The sequence below is a fragment of the Macaca mulatta genome, chromosome 7 (assembly GCF_049350105.2).
Source record: "Macaca mulatta isolate MMU2019108-1 chromosome 7, T2T-MMU8v2.0, whole genome shotgun sequence".
NCBI classification, from domain to species: Eukaryota; Metazoa; Chordata; class Mammalia; order Primates; family Cercopithecidae; genus Macaca; species Macaca mulatta.
This window is the reverse complement of record NC_133412.1, coordinates 120,280,772-120,308,578: the sequence shown is the minus strand read 5'-3', so window position 1 is coordinate 120,308,578 and position 27,807 is coordinate 120,280,772. Positions and strand designations below refer to the sequence as shown.

The 27,807-nt window shown below is 35.1% G+C and overlaps 1 protein-coding gene across 1 annotated transcript in view; it reads left to right on the top strand.

Moving 5' to 3' along the window:
- MDGA2 (MAM domain containing glycosylphosphatidylinositol anchor 2) overlaps positions 1-27,807 on the top strand; it is an 832,021-nt gene that overhangs the window by 607,726 nt on the left and 196,488 nt on the right. Inside the window, exon 7 of the mRNA XM_001097544.5 lies at positions 3,015-3,344. Within this exon, the coding sequence (XP_001097544.1) occupies positions 3,015-3,344 (330 nt within the window). The remainder of the gene's footprint in view (positions 1-3,014; positions 3,345-27,807) is intronic.

Sequence of the window (27,807 nt, the reverse complement as noted above, 5' to 3'; positions counted from 1 at the left end):
CGGGAGGCTGAGGCAGGAGAATGGCGTGAACCCGGGAGGCGGAGCTTGCAGTGAGCTGAGATCAGGCCACTGCACTCCAGCCTGGGCGACAGAGCGAGACTCCGTCTCAAAAAAAAAAAAAAAAAAAAAATGAGATTGCCCATCTTGGACTACATAGACATGAAAAACTGGAATTAGGTTGCAAGTTCTCAATGTACCCAGACCTAGTTTACAAAGCTATGCTCTTAGTTTTCTGAGCTTAATAAGAAAACAGAATTTCTCTGTCCTCTGTTACTATATATAAGTACACACACACATCTTTTATCTGAACATTTCTTTTTTGTATGCAAAATCAGTTACGTTATTTTGTTAGAGGGACAACATAAACAGAGAAATGACTCTCTATTAAATAATCTATGTTAGTTATTCTGATATTTCTTAACTTGAACTCACTTAGCAGACTTGTTTCTCTTTTTCACTTTAGATTCTGTGTCATTTGGAAGACTAGTACAATTGACTTAGGCCAAATCATAGAATTATCTGATACTAAGATTAACCAATGTTTTTTGCTGCGAGTTCATTCTTAAAAGCATGCTTGATTATATTGCTTTTTATTAATTTGTATAATTGCATATTATATATGATCTTAGGTATTAATTGATTATGGGTTTATAATCTCTAATATTTTTACTTTGGGTTTTAAAGTTGTTATATTCTATAACACATAATACAGATATTGATTTCATATTTTTAATCAGTGTTTTTTGAGTTGTTTAGTACATTAAATCTAATTTGATAAGTTTGCAGTTCTCTCAATGTCACTTTAATATGTCACTATGCAGAGCACAGAACTAGAAAACAATAGCTGCATGGTAAATAAATGACAACCACTTAAACATCTCCATTTTGTGTGTGTTTATATACGCAACCAACATGTATCTTTGTAGTGAAAACTATTCTAAAAGGTATCCCATATGAACCCTGATATTAATCATATGGTTATTAATAAATTAATATATGCAATAGTAAAACTTTCAAAATTATGACTAAAATTTCTCTTTAAAAATAGGATAAAGAAAATTCTTAGCAAATGAAAGGAAACTCTCCTTTAAGTGTTACGGTGTTAATAAAAGTAAATGCTCCTGACATATTAAATTTTACATCTGTTTTTAAAAGAAAATATGTTTTTACTCATATAATTTGCTTTGTACTGTAAAACTTCCATTACATTGGCATTGTATGAGCACGATTATTATATACCAAATATAGCAGCCAGATATGGACGTTTTCATCACATTTCCCTTCCCTAATACAATGCAAAGTCATACTTCAGTGCCTGTGAAAATATAAATATATGATTCTAGGTAACAGAATACCAAAATGTATCCTAATTTCACCCTAGAGCAACTTACTGATAAAGATATGGTTCGGGGTAAATAAGATTCATAAGTTGCATTTTATTATGAAAAAATGTAACAAATGACAGTATGAGAATGTGATTTAAGTATTTGTCTTCTCATGTTTTCATTAAGATTAAAGCTTAGTGCATTTTCTAAACAATAATTTAGAGACACTGTGCTCTGAGATTGAAACTTCTTCAGGCATATAAAACATTTCATCGCTATATATGTCTGTGGTTTCTCTAGACATAAGTATCATAAGTGTTGTGTGAATAAGTTGGCCTCTAATCTATGAATCTGCAAGCTGCAGTACATGAGGGCCATGGTTATGTCTATTTCGTTCATGTCCTGTAGTCAGAACCCAGCCTAGTGGCTAGTCTTGAGGAGGAGCCCTTCAAATAAATGAAAAAGAAAGATACAAACATTGTTTTTGATATCTAATTATATCTTATTAAGATGTCAACAAAAAAGCACATGAAAATATTTGAGGCTAAAGAGTTTTAAAACCTAGAAAAGTTTTTCACATTTAAAAGTATATTCATCTCTAGTTCATTCTGCATGATTTTATAGATTTTCATAGTTCTCACTGGTTTTTATTGGACTAACTGACAAAAATGTGGTTAAACTAAAGAGGGGCTATCCAGAATGCTGTTAGCAGCCTTCTAGTGTCTGCAGGTCCACTAAATTCATGGCATTTTTGACAATATCATTACATATTTGGGCTTCATGGTAAAAGTGAATGACCAATATTTTATCCTGATAATTGTGTTTCACTGTTTATGCTACATTTTGTCATGTGGGGACAGTCATGTTAAAGGAGAGGGAAATGGGGAAGATGATGAAAAAAAAGAAAAATGTGTGCATAAGAGAATCACTATCACAATAGAGAGAAAATGCTTTTCCATATTGAGTACTGTAGTATCATTCAACGTTCAGGCCCTTACTAGAAAGCCTATAGATGCTCCCTTGGCAGCCTTCTGGTAGTCATTACTACTGATCTCTTGTGAAAACAGCACTGCATTTAGACCTAGAAAACACTTCTGTTAGCATACAAACCTGTTTTCTAAGCTATCTGTGGAGAGGTTCTTTTGGTCATCTGCATTAGAGAGCCAACAAACAGTTTTAACTGGAAATGGACTCAAATGTTACCAAACTAGTGTTGGTCAACATGTAGATACAACTTAGGAGAATGTTCATATGTCCTTTGTGTAATTTTTGAGTTGTTTGGAAAATTATATGATAATTAAGTAATGACATAGGGAAATAATTAGATTAAATGAGACCCATATTCTTACTTTTAATTTTAATACCCTATGACTACATAGAATCTGTTATTTGTTCAAAATTAAATGTCAATATTTAAGTATAATTGCACATAGACCTAAGGCATTACTTTTAATATCACTGGAAAATATTACCAAATTTATAAAAATAAGTGTTCACAGTCTTTAATTGACTTAGATTTTTTAAGATTATTTCTGGATTACCTAAATGAGGTTTACTGATATGCACACTACTTGGCTATAACCAAGTTTGGTTTTACTTTATTTCAACTCAGAGATGATTATCTAGAGTGAATGAATCCTTAAAATTATGAAAGTAACACTAACCCCTTATGGAATTTTTATGTTGTAGCATTAAAAAAAGGACGATTTTGGATCACACCAGATCCTTATCACAAAGATGACAACATCCAGATTGGCCGTGAGGTGAAAATATCTTGCCAAGTAGAAGCTGTTCCTTCTGAGGAGCTAACATTTAGTTGGTTTAAAAATGGTCGTCCATTAAGAAGTTCTGAGCGGATGGTCATTACACAGACTGATCCTGATGTCTCTCCAGGAACAACAAACTTGGACATCATTGATTTAAAATTCACGGATTTTGGAACGTACACATGTGTAGCATCTCTGAAGGGAGGAGGAATATCTGATATCAGTATCGATGTTAATATATCCAGCAGCACAGGTAAGAGGCATATATTTATGATGTAAAAGATGTTCACATTTAGAATAATTGAAGTTTAGCAGATCAAGTAGTTTTTAGTTAAAAATATTTTTTCCCTTTTACATTTCCTAAAAACAAAATTATAATGTTCTGAATGCTCAATGAATATTAGGTTCTGAAATACCGTTTTCATCTGTTTTGATTTGGATTTACATGAGATTTTACAGAAATTATCCAAATAAAATTAATAGCATTGACTAAGATAGATATAGGCTTCTAATAATACTAGTATTTCATCAAAATACTCTGCAGAATCTAAAATTATATTAATAAAGTTAAACAGCAAATGTCTAGAGTTAAGACAATTTTCAGACATTTTAAAGAAAGCATAAATGCATAGTGCTAAGAAGAAAATACTGAGATAATTTAAGACTGTTCAGATGCAAAATACGTAAGAAATGTACCGTACACTAACAAAAATTGATATGTTAAAGTTGTAGTCAGATGTGATTTTTTTTTTTTTGCAGAATCATATGGTGAAATCTGTTCATAATGAAAATAGTTAAGTACGAAAATATATTGGAGTGAAATTCTTTCTTTTAAAGTTAAAAACGAAAACATGTTATTAGTTTTTTCTTGATTAAATGTACATCTGTTGACAAGGAAAATTACAGGGATTTGTTGGAGGAGGGTTCATTCAGATGCTTTAAAGCCCTGTGATTCTGTGAGGCACAATCAGCACACATCCAGAGTTCCAAAGTAGCTGTATTTGTTTTGCCAACTTGTTACCAAATTGAATTTTAATGGAAGATTTTTACATCATTCAAGATAAATAATATGTGTTGAAAACATAGAGACAAATGTAGTAGACACATGATCAGGCAGCATTTTGTATCTTGTACATTGAGGTATTCACCTATAATTTTGTGCCTTCTCATGGTTCCAAATTACAGTGAACACTGGATTGATTTTACTTCTTAAGAATAGAAGCTTATGATTCAGGCTGACAAAAGTGTGGTAACTTTGTACAATTGTGCTTTGTTCCTAAAAGATATTTAATTTTTTTCATCTATAACTAAAACAAAAGGAAATTAGGGTGATGAAAATTACTTGTGTTTGGACATTATTTCTTTTCTAGCTTAAAAAATAGCTAGAGACAAAAAAAAAACTTTTTTTTTTTTTTTTTTAATCTAACTGACATTTAAACATTGGTGCTAGCACTAAGAGAGGGATTCTTTTAGGATCTCTGAGGGAAAACTGTTGATACACACAGTCAGTTATTACTTGTTTATGTATTCATTCAATCAACAAATATCCATTGATTCTTCACCTCAGTGTGCTAGGTGATACTGTAAACTGTACTATATGACATTCCAATATGATATTTCCTTAAGAGAGTAAGAACAATTTTGTAGATCCAGGATAATTTGTCCTCATTTTCTGAGGGATAGTTTCCAGAAATGTTCTAGACTTAATCAAAACCATTGCTTTGTTTGGTTGGGTTTTGCTGTTTGTTTGGTTTTTTTTTCTTGTTTCCTTTGCAGAACCAGTGACACAAAGCTCAGATCCAAAGAATCAATGCTTTTATCTAAAAGAACTCCTTTGATGGGAGCACAGTTTATATACCATTAAACTTAGACAAAAGATGGAGCACAGAATGGAGAGAAGAAAGCAGCATTATATATAGGGCTCACAAAACGAGCCCTAACATTTATTTTTAAATATACTAGTTATATGGCCTGTTTGAAACTATGTTTTATATGGGACAAAATAGTAAAGATGACCAACATTGATTTGTGAAATGTCCAACAATCCTTTAAAGAAAATTCAAGATTAGTAATAAGAGATTGGTTGTAATCATTAAATTTTCTTAACTATCATTAATTTTCCTGGCTACCAAAGGTAGCACTATTGGAGATAAAAGAAATATATTGTCTTCTTCCAAAACACTGCCCCTGGAAAGCCCCCACTTACTATAGATAGATGTGGTTTCTCCATAGAGTGGAAGCTCCACGAAGTCTGAGATTTTGTCTGCATCAATCATTGCTATAATCTCAATAGTCGAAACAATACGTGGCACATAGAAGGTACTAAATAGATAATTATTAACTAAGAAAATGACTAATTTATACATACGCCTTTCATTTTAGGTTTTCCTTCCTCCCATTGTCTCTGTAATATAGACATTTACTGTTCTGCTTACTACCCTTGTTTTAATTCCTTACTGACTTAAAGTTATTTGATAGATAAATTTATAGTGACTTAATGTTTTATCACTCCCAAAGAGAGGAGCAGCTTCTCAATCAGTGGTGTCCAGTGAAAATAAAAATGCCTGCCCCTTTTTCAAAAATTAATAAATTCACTATGGCAACATTAGAGCATTAAGGCAAAGTTGGGGCTCTTCTTAGTGTGGCTACACAGATGGCAGACTCTTGAGTCTAGATGGACCAGGAGATTGTATTGTGATAGAAGGCCTAGAAAAGATGATGCCTAACCTAAAGAATGAGTTACCGAAGACAATTACATATTCTGTCTTCAAGCCAAAACTGACTTTTGATATTCCAATTTGCTTACAATAGAGTGGAATACTAGAATGCAGTATAAAGTTCTATAAATCTGAGATTGTATGATTCAACTGACATCATTAAAATGATTTTTATCCCAATACTATTGAGGACTGAAGTGCTTTAATATGAAAATAGATGTATTCTAGGATATAGTTTGAACAGTGAAAATGAATAAGCTATAGCATGAAAGGAAATCTTGGATTATATCAATTTTATGAACCCTGGAGGATACTGAGGAAATTCGCACAAATGGGGTGAGTGAGTCAAAGAAAAGGAAACAATGATGTAAGACATAAATATATATGTGGTGATGTGTTAGATTCTTGGTTTTGCTAGTATTTCTATTATAGGAAATCGAGCATTGACCAAATGGTCAGTAGCTTACCTGTGTGCTAAGCATTTCTTTATGTTAAATATAAGGCATTTTGGGGTGACATTTTAAAACATTTTGAACATTTCTGAGCTTTTTGTTTTTCATATAAAATCTTACATCGACTTTCAATTGTTACTGTGTTGTTTCTTTTTCCTCTCTCTTTAATTCTTCATCATTCAATTTGAGTGTTACTATGTTTTAAGAGACATATAATGATATTTTTAAAGTAGAGGCTGAGGTACCACAAGGCATTTTTACCTAAGACAGAAAATCATTTTTCTTAAATGACAGAGCCACATTTCAACATGTTTTTGATGACTTTTAAAATTGAAATACAAAATATTTCAGGGAAGTAAATCCTAATTTACAGAATTATTCATATTCTTAAAACACAGTGATTTGATTTTCAAAGACAGTTTAGGGCCAGGCATGGTGGCTCACACCTGTAATCCCAGCACTGTGGGAGGCTGACTCAGCAGGACTTCTTGAGGCCAGACGTTTGAGGCTGCAGTGGGCTACCATGGTACCACTTCACTTCAGCCTGGTTGACAGACCAACACTCTGTCTCTGTCTCATAAAAGCAAAGCAAGGCAAGGCAGGGCAGGGCAGGGCAGGGCAAGGTATGGCAGGGCAAGGCAAGGCAAGGCAGACTGGAGAGGAGAGAAGAAGGGAGGGGAGAGAAAGAAAAGGAAAGAAGAGAGAAGAGAGGCCTCATGTATTTTGGAGTTTGAATTTGATTGAGTGATGAAAACTATGATATATATGATTATAGGTTGTCTTTCACATTAATTGAATATTAGATACCTTTTTCCTCCTGATTCTTTAAACATGCAAATTGTTTCATTGGGAGTATTTTTTTTATTTAAAATGAGTGTTTCCCTTAGATTTCTTTCCTGTATTACTGCTGCATACACACTCTGTGTTATATGGTGATAGTACAAATGGGCCTTGCCCTTAAGGAGCTTAAAATCTAAATCGTCAAGACAGATTACATAGAAACTAGGCAATATGTAGTGGTTGCATACTGTGCTTAAAGCTTGGTTGGACTTCTGTAGAAATTGTGAATTTTTTGTTCATGTGAATATAAGAAACTTTCACAGAGAAATGACATTTGAGATAAATGTTGACAAAAGTAGCATTGTGCTAGTGACAGTGGAAGGAGGATATATTTGGCAGAATATATAGGATGAAGAAAGTCTCAAGAATATTAAAGTGATAATTATTGTTTTTACTGTAGGACTGATATTCACTGATAGGAATATAAGCAAATTATATTGGTTTATCACAACTTTATAGTTTTTTTATTATTGAAACTATGTTTTATCTGGCTAGACTGTAGGTAACTTAAAATTGTTATAAATGTTTCAATTAAAATTTAAATATACTGAAACTTTAACGGCTATAATTCGATTTTACAAAATAAAAAAAACTTTACATATTTGCTGAAAAATGCATGTGAATTTTAGCCTAAAATTTTGACGAAAGTTAAATTCTTAATTATTGTCACTTGATTGTCACACATTTGCAAAAAAGTAATTGTTATACAGCAGTAGACTTAATTTTCAGAGGCATTGTTGCAAAATATCTCATTGCTTCTTACAGTATTATTCCATGGTAGAGTCCTTGGATGCTCATTAGCTTGCATTTATTTCTTCGTATGACTTGACAAACTTGTAGGTTTATAGTAAACTCAGAAGCATCTGCATCATGCCTTGAAAACCTAAACAGTGAAACTGCTGATCTGTGGAATTCCCATGATGAGACATCTGGTGGACAAATATAGCAGAACAGTCAATACACATTCTGATGATTTTTTTTTCTACCTTGTTAGAGCACATGGACATTTTTAGGCAGAAAGTGGATCAAAATTTAGAGGTTTAAACAAGAAGCTGAAGCATAGGCATAGGTGCATAGTGGTGACCAACTGAGAAAATCTGTTCAAATTTTTAGTTTGCTGCCACCCATTTAGTTACTATAATTATTTTATTTAACCAGTGTCTGTACAAGTATTCACATCTGCAAAATGACAGTTGTTTTTTGTTGTTGTTGTTGTTGTTGTTGTTGTTGTTGTTTTTTTTTGAGACGGAGTCTCGCTCTGCCGTTCAGGCTGGAGTGCAGTGACCGGATCTCAGCTCACTGCAAGCTCCGCCTCCTGGGTTGACGCCATTCTCCTGCCTCAGCCTCCCGAGTAGCTGGGACTACAGGCCCCCGCCACCACGCCCGGCTAGTTTTTTTTTGTATTTTTTAGTAGAGATGGGCTTTCACCGTGTTAGTCAGGATGGTCTCGATCTCCTGACCTCGTGATCCGCCCGTCTCGGCCTCCCAAAGTGCTGACAGTTGTTGATAACACAGGACAGGACTACAGTACACAAGAAAGAAGAATAGTTAGTAAACAGGAGGGCAACAGAAAAAAATTACTAAGTCCGCTTAATTGGATTTGCTTCCTTGTCCTTTTGCCAGTTAAGGAGAAATAGAAACTCATGAAATTCTGCTGATTAAAACTGAAGTTCTATAGAATGGCTATGGTAAGGAATAGGTTATTTTATGTAAGTAGAAGTCCTAAGATTATCACATAAAATACCCTGGCAAACCTTTGATCAGAGGAAGCTACCCTGAAATCAAAAGTTATGTAATTAGCATCTGAGTTACTGAACAGATAAACAATTTCTTTCCTTGAATCCAAAATTGTGAAGTACAATCCATGACCTCTGAATTAATGATGGACATCAGAGGCTGGCAAACATTTTGTAAAGGGCTGGATAGTAAATATTTTCAGCTTTTCAGGCCATATGGTTTCCATCACAACTATTCCACTCTGCTATGATAATGGGCAAGCTGCCATAGGCAATAAATGAATGGGCACAGCTGTGTTCTAATAATACTTTATTTACAAAAACAGGTGGTAGCCATATTTTGCCCACAGGCTATAATGCATTGACCTCAAACCTACACTTTTGATACCTATTAATTCAGAAAGAAAATAATTACAAAGCTGAACCTCATGGGCTTAGTAAAAAAATTAAACTCACACATAACTGTTACTTTTCTATACAAACATTAATAAATTTTGTAAGATTGAGGCAAAATCTTATTAACAGATATAATCTAGCACTTGCTTTAATAAACTATAGAAATTATACGGGAGCATACAGAATAATGTTACTGAATCTGGTCAGCAAGAGTTCCATAGAGCAGGTAGCATCTGAGCTGGATTAAGAATAAGGCACTAGATCTTAGAAGGAAATGAATCTCATTAGATCTTACTAGCTCACATTCACACAATCAAGAATGACCAAAGTATTTATCAGGGCAGCAATATGATCTGATTTGTGCTTTGGGGGCCTATTCAGTTGGTGAATCTTCAGAGTTCAGAAAAGAGACAATTAGAGAAATGATGGTGGAGAAATAAAAGAGAGTTTCAAAAGACATTCTTAAGGCTTAACAATCAATCTGACAAAGACAGCTTTTCCTGTTTCCCAAACAGTGAGACTACCTTTACGTCGTGACAGAGTATTCAGTGAATTATTTGGAGATAATGTAAAAGAGAAAGGCAAAACACTCTTATTAGAAAAATTGCCTGGGTGACAGAGTGAGAGCTGTTGAGAAAAAAAAAGAAAAGAAAAAAACAATTGGACAATGGGGACAAGCAATATTTTATGAATAGTGGCTAGGTAAGAAAAAAAGATACAGAAAGCTTAGCTAACAAAAAAAGCTTTGAGACTCAGGAACAACATCTGAGAAGTCAGTTAACCTCTTTGCATGTTAGATTTCTTATCTCTCCACCACGGGTTTGGAATATTTACAAGGCAGAGCTTGAGGAAACAGAATGAATGAAAGGGAGCATAAGAAAAAATTCTGCAGATTGTGTGTGAAGGGTACCACTTATTCAGCTGGATGGATAGATAGGAATCAGATAAGGTGCTGAGTAGTCCTCATAACCTCTCATAAAGGGACAGTTAAGTCAGTGACCAATGTTCTTAAGTCAATTTAAGAAAGAGCCTGATTGACATCAGGCAGACGAATGCAGTGCAGAGTCCAGGCCCAAATTTACCTCCTAGTAGCTTTATGACTTTGGTCTGGCTGGGCCTCAAAACTTTTCATCTATAGAACAATGGGATCAGCTGGAGAACTGATTTCCAAATAGTGTTTTAATGGCAATTTGGAATATTTGCAAGTGCTACTAAACTGCAGAGAGAAAGGAAATAACCAGCAGAGAATTTTACTCATTTCTTCCCTTTCCAACTTCAATCAGAGTGAAATATGTTTCTCTTGTATACATAGAACTTCTATGTAAGATTATATTTGGACAAAGGATTCTGATTCTCAGCCATATATATGTGTGTGTGTGTGTGTATGTGTGTGTGTATATATATATACACACAAACACATATATATACACATACATACACACTAGTAGTATTTACTACTCATAGTTGAAAGCCATCAGCTTAGATGAATTCTTCCATTCCTTTTAAGTGTGTTGTTTTGCTACTATGATCCCAAAATGTTATGCCTCGGTCATTTAGAATACAGTAATGTCACATAAAGGATTTATGTCTATGAGAAGGTTTGAGAGAACAAAGTGGTTTGGGATTAGTTGTAACTGAAGGGATGGTGAAACATCTTCATGCTTCTGGTGAGCAATTAGAAAATCAGTTCTGATGATCAGGAAAAGGTCAGAACTAAAACAGACTTCACAAGTGATTGTATTAATTTGAAACAGATGGTCCCACCCAAGAAGAGAATAAGAAGCAAAGCTATTACTGTCCACGGAGATGACAGCAAAAAGAAGAAACCATGAAGCAAATGAGAAGACTGATCAATGGAAATCAAGGAAAATAAGCTCTCTAATTTGAGTAAAAAAAAGAATATCGGCCGGGTGCGGTGGCTCACGCCTGTAATCCTAGCACTTTGGGAGGCCGAGGCGGGTGGATCACGAGGTCAGGAGATCGAGACCATCCTGGCTAACTCGGTGAAACCTCGTCTCTACTAAAAATACAAAAAATCAGCCGGGCGTGGTGGTGGGCGTCTGTAGTCCCAGATACTCGGGAGGCTGAGGCGGGAGAAGGGCGTGAACCTGGGAGGCGGAGCTTGCAGTCAGCCGAGACTGTGCCCCTGCACTCCACTCTGGATGACAGAGCGAGACTCCATCTTAAAAAAAAAAAAAAAAAAAAATTCATGCAGTGGAAAGCTTTTTGTATTTAGAGCATCTTCATAGCCTTCAATACTTCTTCATCTGCATGAAAATAAATGTGAATGATTGTATTTGTCCCAGAAACCGTAATATTGATGCATAGATTTTGATAATGGAAGTGAGCCCTTATTTTCATTTAAGTGAAAGGATTGAATATGGAAAGAGTGAGGGAGTATGAAAGAGACAGTATGAGACAGAGGAATAAGAGGAAAAGAGGAGAGGGGAAAATGGGAAGGTCAAGATAAGAGGTCATCAGAGTCTAAATAGAGTATTTTGGTATGAAGAACATACATCCTCAGATTATGTGGCATCTTCTTTAAAAAGCCACAGGTAGCATTATAGACACTTGTAGAAAGTGACAATTACATGAATCCTCTTTTCAAGAAGACCATTTAAAGGAGTGAAAGGGATTATTTAAAACATCATTAGTTGCAAGTTGTTTTGAGAAGCATAAGTTATATCAATATTTTATTATTGATATTTTGAGGGACATAAATATAAAAATGGGCCTATAATCGTTCAGTAAACATTAAACATGTTTTTCTATTGGAATTTTTCACATAAAATTGAATCTGTATTACTATGGAAAGAACATTGGATTTATAAATTCCCCTCCAATTATCATCTGAAAATACTCCAATATTTTCCCCAAATATCAGAACAAAGGTTTGACTTTACAACTTGTTTAACAGTGGTTAATTTGCTTTTGTCTAATTACTGTCCCAGGTGTTGGGGACTTTCTTCATTTGATAAAATTAAATACTTTTTCAAATTCTCAGGTGATATGAAAATAAGAGCAGATCAATGAGAAATAAGAAAGTATACCCAATATATGCTTCCTATGCCCTTCATTATTTTCTAATGCAAGCAATGGGAACATAGAAACTATCTGAATTTTGAATGACTGGATATAAAATTCTCCAATGAGGACTGAAAATAATATTTTAGCTTCAAAATTTGCATTTAAAATGATAACAGTGAGTAATGTATTAGAGTTAAAGAAACACTCGTGACAAATATCTCCATTCACTGATAAAGAATAAATGCCTCCACCAGATTTATAGTTAACAATGGAATGTACATTACAGCATATTATTTAAAGGCTGTAATACCAAGACCTACCCTGAAGTCTTTTATTAGAGGAGAAGATAGAGGTATATAGGAAATGGTATGTTCACTACTAATGTAGTTATGATCACACTTCAGATTTTTATGGTCACCCATGACACTACTAACCTACCATTCACAACTGGCAAAAAGAAAATTAAATAGAAATATTTATGATGATTGGATCCATAGGCTAACAGTTTCATCACCATTTTCTTCTATGTGGTAGTGAAAGCTCTAGAACTCTAGACCTCCTAGCAACAGAGAGAGCAGTTACTAAAGTGATTTAATTTGTATGTGATGTGTTTAAGTTTCATTTTACAGTTTGGAATGTCTTAAAGCTCTTTCTTTCAAGGGTTCCAAATAGAAACTAGAACTATGATTAGTGCAAAGAACTTCTCCCCTCAAATCTGCTTGCCAATAAATATCTTTTCAGTTTTAAAAGAACCTAATTAATTTTCATAATCTTTTGATTATTTTTCATTCAACATTGTTAGATATCAGTGAGGTTTGGAAGAGGGACTAGAAAAATGTAGAAAATCTTGAATTTGGGTTTTGGTGGTGCCTTTATGGAATATGTGGTGTATTCTAAATATCTATTCTTAATTTAAAAAGAAAATAAAGGATTATTGATGCAGGTCCCCACATATTTGTTTCATAAAACGATTTTAAAAGATCCCTACATGTCTTAATTATTAGCACAGACTTAAAATACTGAGGGCTTATTGATGACCTAATGCCTTTCATTTTATAGAGAAGGAAATAGAGCCCAGAAGTATAGATACTATGTTCACTTCCTAAAGCTTTATCCTGACTTGAGCTTGAAATCTCAGATTTCAAATCCAGTATGAAAGCTTGCAGTATGCATTAGAATCTTAGATTAAATGAATATTTCCCTTTATTATCTCAGGCAATTCAAATACTCAGTCATACCCCTTTGATAAAGGCCTTGCAAGAAATGGTCGTTGTAGACAGGTGTTGCAATATTCTAGAGGTGATTCAGGTAACGTTCTAGTTGGATCATGTGATGACATATTCTGTTGATCATGGGGCACAAGATTATCAGAGCCATATTCCAAGGATGCGACTCCAAAGAGTGTTAGGATGTTAGGCTCTGCTTGCTAGCCCCATATCCCGCTCACAAAAGTTGGGAGAGATCTTACTTATTCTAACCAATGCAAGTATCTTTAATAGTATTTATTTCACCACAGAAGAACATATTCAACATCATGCGACATTAAAATTTCTCTGGTTCAGCTCAAGATGATACTTGGCTTCTCCTAGCTGCCTGAAAATAGTGGACCCATGGTTTGGGTTTCTAAATTGCTATCTAACTGCAACTGGAGTGTATACACATGAGTAGTATAATATTAACAGCATCGCTAGAATATACAATAAAATTTACAGCACACAAATGAAGATCACATTGTTTATGGTGAATTATTTTTTCAACCCTTATTGCAGTATATAACAGAAACAGAAAAATGCATAAATTGTAAGCATGCAGTTTTGTGAAACACACGTGTCAAAACCAAATTTAAGATACAAAGTGTTGCCATATGCTGAAGTATTTCAAAGTAAGTTACAAATAGACAGAAAAACTAAGGTGTTTGGAGTGCTTATTACATTCTGGTTGCTAGGTTAAACACTTTACAGTTGGTATTTCATTGACTCCTCAGGACACCATTTAAGCAGATTTTGTGATTATATTCATTTTACATATGAGAAGCTTAAGCTGTAGAAAGCATAGGCCTGACTTTTATCGACATCACAGTTACTAAGTAGTGACATAAAGTGTTGAACATAGGTCAATTCTGGCTGAAGAACCTGGGTTCTTTACACAGAACACACAAGAAATGGTCGTTGTAGACAGGTGTTGCAATATTCTAGAGGTGATTCAGGTAACGTTCTAGTTGGATCATGTGATGACATATTCTGTTGATCATGGGGCACGAGATTATCAGGTAATGAGATTTTAGGCTCTGGAGATACACTGTGAGAAATGTATTTTTTATGAGGGAATCCATTTTAGAAACTTCAAATCACATTGTGTCTGCCTTCTGACCTATTTGATTAAGGAATTGGAGCCTGGCAAATCCTGTTGGGTGTAATTTAGCCCAAGAGGATGCTGAGGATCAGGACCAAAAGCTTTAGAAAAGGTTGCAGAGCAATGATTTGCAGGGGAGGGAAAGAGTTGAGAACAGTGGACTCCTCTCCAAGTATATGATGGGTAAAGAAGTCAGAATTTCCCAAATTTTATAGATGGTCTGTCAGCAATAATCACTAGACCAAAAATGTGTGAAATGAGAAGACTGTCACTGCACTTTTGAAAAGATTCTATGCAGAATATGAAATGAAATACAGTCGGCTGTCCATATATAGTGCTTCTACATCCATCAATTCAATCAGTCTTGAACTGTGCTCACTGTGTGGTGGGATCATTCCTACCCCAAAGGTCAGCATCATGCAATATACTCATGTAACAAAACTGCATGTGTACCCCTTGAGTCTAAAATAAAAGTCAAAGTTATTAAAAAGTATTCAGAAGAAAAACAATTAAAAATACAACAATAAAAATTATACAAATAACTAATATACTACAGCTATTAAATAGCATTTACATTGTATTAGATATGACTACTCTAGAGATTATTTAACATGTGTGGGAAGATGAGATAGGTTATATGCAAATACTGTACCATTTTACATAAGGGGCTTGAAAATCTACAGATTTTGGTATCTGATGTGGTCTGAAACCAATACCTCCCCCCACCTCCATCTCCATGTCCTGTGAATATCAAGGAAGAATTGTATCTGTATGCTGGTAATTTAAATATGTGAAGTAGAAATAATAAAATGAAAAGCAGTTGAAATGTCTATGTCTAAAATGCGTTTAGCATGAATGACAGTCCACTGCAAATGAAACATAAGTAGTCCACTTTTACCAAGGCTATCTAAATAATACTTGCAAACAAAATAGATACAGTTGACATTTAAAAAGAAATGTCCTTTCTTGGGAATAAAATGCAGCATAAAACCATATTTAAAAATTATTTTAAACTCTTCACACTCACATATTAGCGCAGAATGAGTTGTCTGTCATTCCAATCAACCACATTATATAAGTTTTTATGTGGTTTTAAAATCAGGTCCATAAGTTTATTGTAGACTTCTATATACTTCTACAGACTAGCAGAATGGTTTGTAAAATGCAATCATCCTTCAGTAGAATATTTGTTAATAAGGCCTTCATGCAGCTATAAGAAGACACTCCTTTTTTAATTAACCAGTTATCTATTATCGGATCTGTTAATTAAACCTCATTTGCTCTAAAGAACATGTGACCCTGATCCGTTGATAGAACATTGTGTTCACTGGTTGTTTCATTTTGCTCTTGACAAAGGACGAGCTTTTGTCAGCTTCGTTTTATGTCAAAATGTTTATTAAGGTGGCAGTAGTGTCTATTTCCACAGGATAAGGCATATTCAGTGGTATACAATCAGTGGTGTAATTAGGGAATTTGTAAAACAGGCATTGTCCAGAGTGATCATTTATAAGAGAGCTAACAATGTCACGTGGGTTCTACAAGGAGACAAATGGCCTTTTTATTGCAAAAGTAATAAAAAATTGATTTTTTCTGGCCATTCTGCGTTGAAGAGTTTACCACTGTGAGCAACAGTTGCTCCAGAAAGTAAAATAAATTGTGGATTACTTTAAAGCATCTTTCTTTTTCAATGCTTTTATAAAATGCCTTTAATGTATAATTTATAGCTTATCTTCCTTTTAATTTAGAATTCCTTTATCCACCAGAAAGCAATACCATAATTAACATGATCAGACAGCTCCTGATACGTTACTAGTCCCTGGTTTTCATGGCAACACCTTGACCTTTGTAAAAATGGACAGCACTGACATTTTGTTATCCTTGTAAAGGAGGTGTAGATGTATATAGAGATGTCCAAAACTCATTATTTCAGAGAAATAGAATGAGAGCTGAGATATCTGTATTATGTGCCATTTTGTTATATTAACCAAACATATGGATCAAATTATTATGTCTAATGGGAGACAAATGCAATCTTCTTTCCTTGGATGGCTTTGGGCGAATGCGTCTGACTATTCAGATTAGAAAAGGTGTATTCCTGTCTTTTCTAAAATGTCATTTTCTTCAAATAGTATCCTCATCTAAAATGCGTATGTGTCTCCTGGACAACAGACAATAGCAATAAAATGTATTTATATAGGTATAAATATATTTATATATTTGAATTATATAAACCTTTGTTTGACCATGTAAGTACCTATGCTCAGTACTTGAGACATCATAAGTATGAATAAACAAAATCTATGCCCTCTATATAGAAATGTATGCATAATAATGAAGTATGGTTATTGATATTACACAAAGTACAGTGATAAGAAAACATCATAATAACTAACATATTAATATATTGAGTGTTTACTATATGCCATACCTTGGCTTAAGAGGTTATGAGTGTTAAAAAATGTGAAGTAGGTACGATTATGCTCACTTTAGGTAAACTGAAAGGTGCAGACTAGCCAACTTTCCCAAGGTCACCCAGCTAGTAGGTGATAGAGCTAGGAACTGAATCTAGGCAGCCAGACCTAAGTCTTGCTCTTTACAAATATATTACAAAATTCAAAGTGTTTAGAGGACACTTTCTTGAGCATTGTGCCATTTTATCATTACTCATTAAATTCTTCTTTTCATCAGCTTAATCTGCAGACAAGAAAACTAAAATTAAGACATCCCTTTGCCAAGGTTACACAGCCAGTATGTGGATTACAACCTGAGCCCAAGTCAAATTTCTAATCTTGTAAATTTACAAGCCTTCCAGACTCTCCATGTTTATTAAAAAGAATCTTTTAATTTGGAAACAATCGTTAGCAACTATCAGCTACAAGAAGTCTTCTTGTGAAATACAAATATATGTTTTCATAATACATAGTGTAATTGAAGATAATGAATAACCAAATTTATCAGTCTTGCCCCTAGTCTTAGGCATATTTGTTGATTCAAGGGAATCAAAAATGTATATTAAAATAAATTGGTATTATCTCTAACATTGGGTACAAATTGTAACATATGTGACTCTGCTTTTGTTACTCCCAGAGTGCTTGCTATTAATTTAAAGGCTAATACATTTGTATAAATGTATAAAAGTGTATTTGGGTAAATCATGGCAGCATTTCTAAGAGCAAGTAGGCAAGGATGCAAATATGTTATGGAATATAAGAACTGTAGGAATTTGAGAATCTTAGTTGGCTTTTTAGCTATAGGATCCTCCTGCCTATTATTTGTGGTTTGTATAATAAACTGTTTGGAGTGCAGTATCCAACTTTTAAGGCTAAAATTCTTTATTGCCTGCTTATATGTAAATAATTACAGTTTTTCAGATTTACTCTGCATTATTTGAAAAAATAATAAACATGACTAAAACTTGATTAAGAAAGTTAATTTGAGGAATTGGTTTCTAGTTCTCAGAAATGGTTATAGGTTACTAGTTCTTCATGGAATGACCTAGTCATTTCTTAGTAAATAAGTATCTCATCGCTTTACTTGATGTTTTGCATTCTATCATACCCCCTTTCTTTTATTTACCTTTTTTTTTGAGATTAAGTCTCACTCTGTTGCCCAGGCTGGAGTGCAATGGCGCAATCTCGGCTCATTGCAACATCCACCTCCCAGGTTCAAGTCATTCTCCTGCCTCAGCCTTCCAAGTAGCTGTGATTACAGGCGCCCACCACCACGCCCAGCTAATTTTTGTATTTTTAGTAGAGACAGGGTTTCTCCATGTTGGCCAGACTGGTCTCAAACTCCTGAGTTCAGGTGATCCACCCACCTTGGCCTCCCAAAGTGCTGGGATTACAGGTGTGAACCACTGTGTCTGGCCCCCCTTTCTTATTATAGCAAAAAAAATCCAGTGTTTCTTTTATAGAGTCCCCTCCAACATTCTCAATCTAATATATATTTGTTGCTTACTACAATTTTGACATAATTCTTTAACAAGTTGAAATATCTTGCTCCTGTTTACATGTTTCAGAAAAAAAAAGTTTTCCACATGTGAGACTTTATATACTTAATTAGTGATGATTATTTATTTATGTATTTTAGTATATGAGAAACATACAAGTCAGGGAGGTTAAAAAAAGAAAGAAATATTTGCTTTTATGTTTCTTTTTTTTTTTTTTTTTTTTTCCCAAAGAGGTTAGGACATTCTCTTAAGAGATTTATTTTAATTATTCTAAAAATGTTTTATTATAAGCTCAAGTTAGAAAACCAAATTATATGAAAATCATAACAATTTGAGATACTTGAAATCTTAGCCAAATAGTACCGTAGCAACCTTAGCTGAAGTTCCATTCACTTATCTGTTCATGAGGCAGCAAGAATAGAACCTGTGTTTATTTGCAACTGGTCTTGTAGCTTGAGTAGCAGGGAAAATATGAATGCCACGCAGAGAATGATTTTCTATTTTGTTCTTTCATCTTACACTATGTGTTCTACTGAATCCCTCAGAGACTATTCTTATGCCATAGCAACACCTGCTGGGTGAGGGAAGTTGGAACAGCCACAACTGTTGCCTGCCAAACCTGTTTTCCTGATTGAATGGCACTGCATGCTCCCCATGTCCAATACCAAACCTTTTAGAGTTGCTACCCTCTAGGAACCTATTTCTCCCCATATGTTTCAAGTAATGAACAATGCCATTCTAATAAGATTTCCCCATTTCTTTCAAATATAGGCATTGTGTATGTGTGTATATGCACGGACATTTCCCCTTAAAACTTCCAAATGCACATGCTGTGATATTTTAACCTCATGTTTGTTTTTAATGTAGGTTTTCATCCTGTTCGATTGCTAGATTTGTAAACATTGTCAATCCTGGTTTGTTAGCATCTTCTGATTTATTATGGGTGAGCTACTTGAAAGTGTCTGTCAGTGTAAAAAAAGGCAGTTTTTATTTAGAGTGTGATAAGAGTTGTATTATGCTTATTCATATTATGGACAAAAACACTAGGCATACCATCTGGTGTGAAGATGTATTTATAAATAACTGCTTGTTTCATATATGAAACATTTACACACAGGAGTGCAAGTAATACAAGTCTTAGAATATAGATCCACATGGACATTCTATCATAAGGCCAACTAGCCTTTCCTTTACTGTTGATTGAGGAAAGTCATGGAATGGACAGATTGCTCAGTATTACCAAGTGCTGCCAATATTTTAGCGTATTATTTCTACCTCCTTGTATCGTTACTGTCTCCAAATCAAAGTCTAGTAGAAGTACTAACATTACAAAAATATATTGTTTCTTGGTGGATATTTAAAATTTAAAAAGAAAATAGTTCATATATGAAAAATGATCTTGAAATTTATATGCTTTAAAATTAAGCCTTGGATAATCAAGAGCTGATTATTAATCAATGGTTTTCTTACTTTGGTTGCTTAATAACCTTGATTGGTGCTCCATCAATCAATCCACTTATTAAGCACCTCAAAAAAAAAAAAAAAAAACTTTAAAATATTACATGATGTGGGAGCTACTGAAGAAATAATAAAACCCTGATGCTTACATCAGGACACTTTAGTTACATATGTAAGTGTACATTTCGTCATGACATATACAGAATAAATTGGACATGCTCTAATTCAGAGACATGGAAGATGAATAAAAATGCAGAAATCAGGAAAGACTAAATACAACATGAAATTTAAATTGGACCTTAAAGAACGTAACAATCATTGGATGTGCGGTCAAACTCATTCCTGAAGAGAAGGAAGGAAGGTTTGGGGTTTTGAATAAGTCAAGTATGTTAAGCAGATGAAAAGACCAGCCTCAACTGAATAGAGAGCTTTCCACAGAAGCACTATGGCTTATTAAGGTTTGACAAATAAGATGGAAAACAAGCAGTGGGATTTAGACCTTCTGTTCTGGTAAATGGGAAACTACTGTAGCTATTTAAATAATATAGTGACATGATTTTTAAGAAAGATTTAATTGAGAAATGGTAAATAATTTTTTTAGATGAAGAAGAGACATTAGTCAATCAGATCTTAGTAATTCATTTAAAAGGGGAAAGACAATCCAGAAGGACGTGTAACAAGATAACATTATTATATTAACCTATGGCTCAGGCAAGTTCTGCATATTTTCAAACAACCACCACACACAAAAAAATTAGGTGCTGCATACTATATTACTCACCATGTTAACTTCACATTTTTATATACTAAGAATTTTTTCCAGTAAGTATCCAATAGCAACCTTTATTCCTTTAATAAAAAATGAGTTGTAGTTTAGCCATCTTCCATCAAACCGTTTGTTGCCAATCATGATCTCTAAAAGGAAGCAAATATCAGCAGGTCCATTAATAAATGAGGAATGTCTAGCATGTTGGATTTTTTTGGTCACCCTGAACATCTCTCAAACGCACATTATTGTGTTTTAAAAATTGACACGCAGTTATAATCATACTGGAAATGGGTCAACATACTAGTTTAAAAGGTATTATTCAGACTTGGAATGGAATTATTTTTAATTTGAATGAAATTCTCAAATTTGCCTTGTATCATTATATGAATATTTTCCAGTGGCCACTGTGTTCTTATAAATTTTGTATTTTAAGGCAATTCTTCCAAATCTCAGTGGTGTGTTCATATCAGCTGTGAGGTATATGGTAATTATAATATTTCAAATATTAATGTATGGAGGTTTTAAAATACATATTACAGTCATGACATTATTCTCACTTACACTGAATGTACTTTCTTGAATGGAAGAGAAATGAGTGGAGTTACAACAAGCATACTGACAATTTCACTTAACCAGAGGCTTATCTTACTTATCCTATTGTGAGCTATCATTACTGATGTGCCATTGACAGTTGTTGCAACGCATATTATTTAGTTCTTTGCTTCTATGTAAAACTACTTTGTGACTTCTCAAAACTTCAAAATCTGAGTATATTCATGTGCATGTCTCATGCTTATGAAGCCAATCTGTAAATGTGCTAGCAAAGAAGAGATGGAGTGGAGGACTGCTGACACAAACACTGAAACAGCACTCAAGTGTGACAGAATATCTTTCCTTTAAAACTGTGCTCTGAAATAAAGATGTTGCTTACCTTGGAGTCTCAATCAGATCACCAAAGATGAAACTCATCAAGTCTACAGCAATTTTTTAACCCATCTCTTGTTTTGAAGAAACGCACCTGTGTGCACACGCATACATACACACACACACACACACACACAACACAGATTTGGTTCATTTGGATTATTTGCATTGACACATTTACTACTTACTTTAGTTGTACTTTTTTACATTTGTTTATATCTGGTCAGGATGAGAATTATTGAATTCTGTTCTCTAAGGGTAACTTTCATAAACACAGTATCTCTGAAGTTTTATTTATTTATATGTTAAATGTAGACTATACATTCTACTTGAGAACATACATATCTTTTATAAAGTACTTCCCTCCAAAATTCAGGTATAATTGAATTAGTGCCATGCTTATTTTAGGATTCTTGGAAATATGAGTCTGATTGTCTTTCGGAGGAAAATTCTATTTATTACTGAGCTTCTTATGATTCTTATATTGAAAGAAATATAGCTTTTGTTTCAATATTTACTATTAAAGTACACTACAGTCATCTATTTAAACCAATAATTCCATAAAAAGCACATTCAGATGTCTTTGTTTCAGACAGCATGATATTTTTCCGCATAGTTCAAATGAACTAAACTTCTGCATTCTTTTTAAGCCATTTTCTAAGTAAAGAATAAAGATTAAATTTTCTCAGCTGCCTTCCCAATGAAGAAATGAAAATATTTTCTTTTTCTATATTTGCTTTATTTTACAGTCTGTGATCAGTGGAAAAGTTGACAGAAAAGCAATTTGTTCTAGTCGTTTGTCTATTTATTTACATTTGGAATGAGAAACTTTGGTGTCATATCATGTTTTTCCAGTTTCTCTGATTACATCTCCTACAGTAGCATTTCAGACAAAAAAATATCAAGGGCTGTGTATAGACTGTATGTTAGAGAATGTATCTGCATTTTTTAGGAGTGAATTTTTCTTTTTTCTTGTGTGTGTGTGTGTGTGTGTGTGTGTGAGAGCAACATGGCTGTTTATTTCACCTGGGTACAGGCGGGCTGAGTCCGAAAAGAGAGTCAGCGAAGGGAGATAAGGGTGGGGCCGTTTTATAGGATTTGGGTAGGTAAAGGAAAATTACAGTCAAAGGGGGGTTGTTCTCTGGTGGGCAGGAGTGGGGGTCACAAGGTGCTCAGTGGGGGAGCTTTTTGAGCCAGGATGAGCCAGAAAAAGGAATTTCACAAGATATCATCGCTTAAGGCAAGGACCGGCCATTTTCACTTCTTTTGTGGTGGAATGTCATCAGTTAAGGCGGGGCAGGGCATTTGCACTTCTTTTGTGATTCTTCAGTTACTTCAGGCCATCTGGGCATATATACGTGCAAGTCACAGGGGATGCGATGGCTTGGCTTGGGCTCAGAGGCCTGACATTACTGCCTCCTTATATTAATAAGAAAAATAAAACAAAATAGTGTTGAAGTGTTGGGGTGGCGAAAATTTTTGGGGGGTGGTGTGGAGAGAGAATGGGCGATGTTTCTCAGGGCTGCTTCAAGCGGGATTAGGGGCGGCGTGGGAACCTAGAGTGGGAGAGACTAAGCTGAAGGAAGATTTTGTAGTAAGGGGTGATATTGTGGGGTCATTAGAAAAAACATTTGTCGTATTGAATGATTGGTGATGGCCTGGATGCAGTTTTGTATGAATTGAAAAACTAAATGGAAGATACAAGGTAAGAGAAGGAGAAAAAACAGGTATGGAAGGACTAAGAATTGGGAGGACCTAGGACATCTAATTAGAGAGTGCCCAAGGAGGTTCAGCATAGCCTTGCCAGCAGACATTATTTATTTACTTTAAAAGGGAATTTAGAGTGGCGGTTTCGGATAGCACTAGGAGATATCAGCTGTGATGGCTTGGAGAAACAGTGTAAACCGGCAGTGTACACACGAGCAGGGCATTTATGAGTAGTTGAGAACGGTGAATAGGAGTATGACTAGACAGAAGACAGTAGGGATGAAAGTTTTTTGGGGTGCAGTCTAAGTTGATCTGGTGTCTGGAATGAGACTGGGACCTAATAAAAAGGAGTGTCCACACAGGAGCTCAAATGGGCTGTAACCTGTAGCATTCCGAGGACAGGCCTGAATTCTGAGAAAGGAAAGTGGTAAAAGTATTGTCTAGTCCTTTTTAAGTTGGTGACTGAGCTTGGTGAGGTGTGTTTTTAAAAGACTATTAGTCTGTTCTACCTTTCCTGAAGATTGAGGACGGTAAAGGATATAAAGGTTTCACTGAATTCTAAGAGCCTGAGAAACTGCTTGGGTGATTTGACTATTAAAGGCTGGTCCATTATCAGACTGTATAGAGGCAGGAAGGCCAAACCAAGGTATTATGTCTGAAATGACCGCGGTGGCCTCCTCAGACTCTGTGGGAAAGGCCTCTACCCATCCAGTGAAAGTGTCTACCCAGACTAAGAGATATTTTAGTTTTCTGACTCGGAGCATGTGAGTAAAGTCAATTTGGCAGTCCTGGGCAGGGGCAAATCCTCGAGCTTGATGTGTAGGGAAGGGAGGGGGCCTGCACAATCCCTGAGGGGTAGTAGAATAGCAGATGGAACACTGAGACGTGATCTCCTTGAGGATAGATTTCTAGGATGGAAAGGAAATGAGAGGTTCTAAGAGACGGGCTACTGGCTTGTAACCTACATGGAAGAGGTTCTGAAATGACGACAGAATAGAATGGGCCTGTGAGGATGGAAGGAGATATTTTCCTTGGTCTAAGAACCATTTGCCTTGTGTGGGAAGAGATTGATAGGTGGAAGTTTCAGCGGGGGAGTAGGTGGGAGTGGCCGAAGTGAAGAAGGAAAACTGCCTTGAGGGATAGAAGTTGGAAGCTAGCTGCTTTTTTAGCTAACTTATCAGCATAAGCATTGTCCTGAGTGACGGCATCTGATGCCTTTTGATGGCTACTGTTTTAGCTACATTATCAGCATAAGTGTTGTCTTGAGCGATGGTTGGGGGAAGAAAATAGATTTTGGAAGTTATGAGAACTCTAGAGAGTTGAGCATAGTTTGTGATTTTTAGGGCCTCTAACAGTATTAAAGCAGTGGCAGCCGCTGCGCGCGGACATGAGGGCTAGGCTAAAACAGTAAGGTCATTTGGACAGAAAGGTTACAGGACACGGTCCCGGCTCTTGTATAAGAATTCTGACTGCACTAACCATGTCTAGGAAGGAAAGGTGTTGTTGTTTTGTGAAGGGGTTGGGATTTGGGAGATCAATCGGACACCATCGGCAGGGAGAGCACATGTGTTTTTATGAAGAATTATGCCGAGGTAGGTAACGGATGGTGAAGAAATTTGAGCTTTGGAGGGGGATACCCAATATCCTTTGGAGAATAAATGCTGAAGGAGCAGAAGTGTGTCTTGTTGAGAAGATTCAAAGGAGGGGCTACAAAGAAGAAGGTCATCAATATATTGAATAAGGTGAGAAGCAGAGAGGTGGAAAGAAAGTAAATCATGGGAAAGAGCTTGACTGAAGTAATGAGGGCTGTCCCTGAAACCTTGTGGCAGCACAGCCCAGGTAAGCTGCTGGGACTGATGGGTGTCAGGGTCAGTCCAGGTGAAAGCAAAGAGAGGCTGGGACTAGGGGTGTAAAGGAATAGTAAAGAAAGTATGTTTGAGATCCAGAACAGAATAATGGGTTGTGGAGGAAGGTATTGAGGATAGGAGAGTATATGGGTTTGGCACTACAGGGTAGATAGGCAAGACAATTTGGTGGATAAGGTGCAGATCTTGAACTAACCTGTAAGCCTTGTCTGGTTTTAGGACAGGCAAAATAGGGGAATTGTAAGGGGAGTTTACAGGCTTTAAAAGGCCATGCTGTAGTAGGCAAGTGATAACAGGCTTTAATCCTTTTAAAGCATGTGGCAGGATGGGATATTGGCGTTGAGTGGGGTAAGGGTGATTAGGTTTTAATGAGATGGTAAGGGGTGCATGATCAGTCGCCAAGGAGGGAGTAGAGGAGGAGTGAATTTTTCTAGCAAGTACATTGCATAAATGTGGATCTTACATGGTATAGACATTTCAAATATTTATGCTAAATTTGATATGTTTTCATTATGAGACAATTTTTTAAAAAAATAATTTGATTTAAGACCTAAAAACCAAGTGATAAAATTAAATTTCATGTCTTCAAATTGCCTCTTTCCTCTGTGTTATTTTAAAATAATTCATAACTTATCTATTCAAATATTTAAATGAAAGAAAAAAGAAAACTGGAAGAATCTTTTCTTGACTTCTTTAACTTTTTCACACACCCACACATCTCCAGATCTGCATCAGAAATATATTCTAACAATGTATTTTGCATAAGATTATGCTACTTGTATGAGCTACTAATTGTAGAATTACTATATTTCATTATTATTTATCACATTTCTTCCAAAATACACGATTCATATCGATTATGTTTATCTCTATTATCTATTATTTGATAGCTTTTTATTTTCCTATGTTCCTACCATCTTCTGCTCTGCCTTTCTTTCTTTCTCAGTTATTTCACAACTTTCTTATCTGTGCCAAGCAGGAAAGCAAGACCCTAGACTTTAGAGACAGCTTAAGGCTCTGTGCCTTTAAGGAGCTGCCTAGTCAGGGATATAAACATAGAAGAAAATACAGGACAAAGTCACAAGGATAAGTTAAATGGGTAAAACATACAATGTAGTATGTAGTCAGGAAGAATAAGTAACCAGGTCAGCCTGGGGTTACAAAAGGAATAAGATTTGAACTGAGTTTCAACACATGGGGCAGACAGAGGGTGCTAGAAGACAGCAAGAGCCAGACGCTCTGACCATGGAAAAGAACTCCTCGTTCAAGGGCTCAGAGGTGAACTAGTCGGTGAAACTTCAGTAAAGGAGTGTTAACAGGAGTTAGTGATTTTAGAAAAGCATTTCTCAGTCTATGTTTTCAGAGTATCATTTCCAGAGTGAAACATTTGTGTTACTAAAATGTGAAGTTTTCATTGAATAAGTTTTGGGAAATAGATTGAATTAACATTTTTAAATTTTCTGGGCTTCTTGGGCCCTGTAATATGTTAATATGTACTATATATATTGTTTAAACAGTAAAAAAAAAAAGAGGGAAATAAAGAAAATAAAATTTATCAGTAATCCCACACTCAGAGAGAACCACTCTTAGTGTTTTGGTATAGTTCTTTCTAGGATTTCTTTTCCTCTAGACTTTTCCCTATGTAAGTCTCCTCTTCCCTGAATTGGTGCCCAATTACCTTGCTACTTAATGTACATATTCTGTGTAAAATTTTGTACTCTATTTCTGTTTGTGAGAGATGGTGTGCTAGATGATAACAATATAAAGACAGAGCATGTATGTACAGCCTACCCTTCAAGAAGCTTCCTGTTAACACTCATTGAAATTTTTTTTTAAAAAAATTTATTGTATATATTTGAGGATTGCAACATATTATGGGATACATATGGATAGTAAAATGGTTACTATAGTGAAGTAAGTTAACATATTCATCATCTCGCATAGTTACTTCTGTGTGTGTGTGTGTGTGTGTGTGTGTGTGTGAGCCAAGAGCAGCTAATACCTAGTTATTTAATATATAAAAATTAGATATAACTGTTTATACTGCACAGTGACATGTTTTACACACTGAATAGTAGTGGTTATAGCTATTTATACTACTTGCTAACATGCTTTTCCCACTTAATATAAATGCCTTATCAATATATAGGTCTATTGCATCATCATTTAAAAAGACTGTGTCATATTCTATTTTTCAACTATTTTATGATTTATTTAACAACTCCGTTAAGCTGTTTTCAGGTTGTTTTTTAAACTAAACCAGTGTTGTGACAAGCACTCTCATCTAGGATTGTAGTCTTCATAGTGACATGAACAAAACTGTTTATGATGATAAAGCTTAGACAGGGCAGCAGGAAGCCTGGAAGATGAGGCTAGTGACAGAGAGACCACTTAGGATGCTGTCACAAGAGGATAAAATGATGACTTCTACTGAGAAAACTGCCTATGGCCATGAAAAGAAACAGGCAGATATGAGACATAGTTTTAAATAAAGAAACAACAAGATTTGATGGCTGTTTTGAAG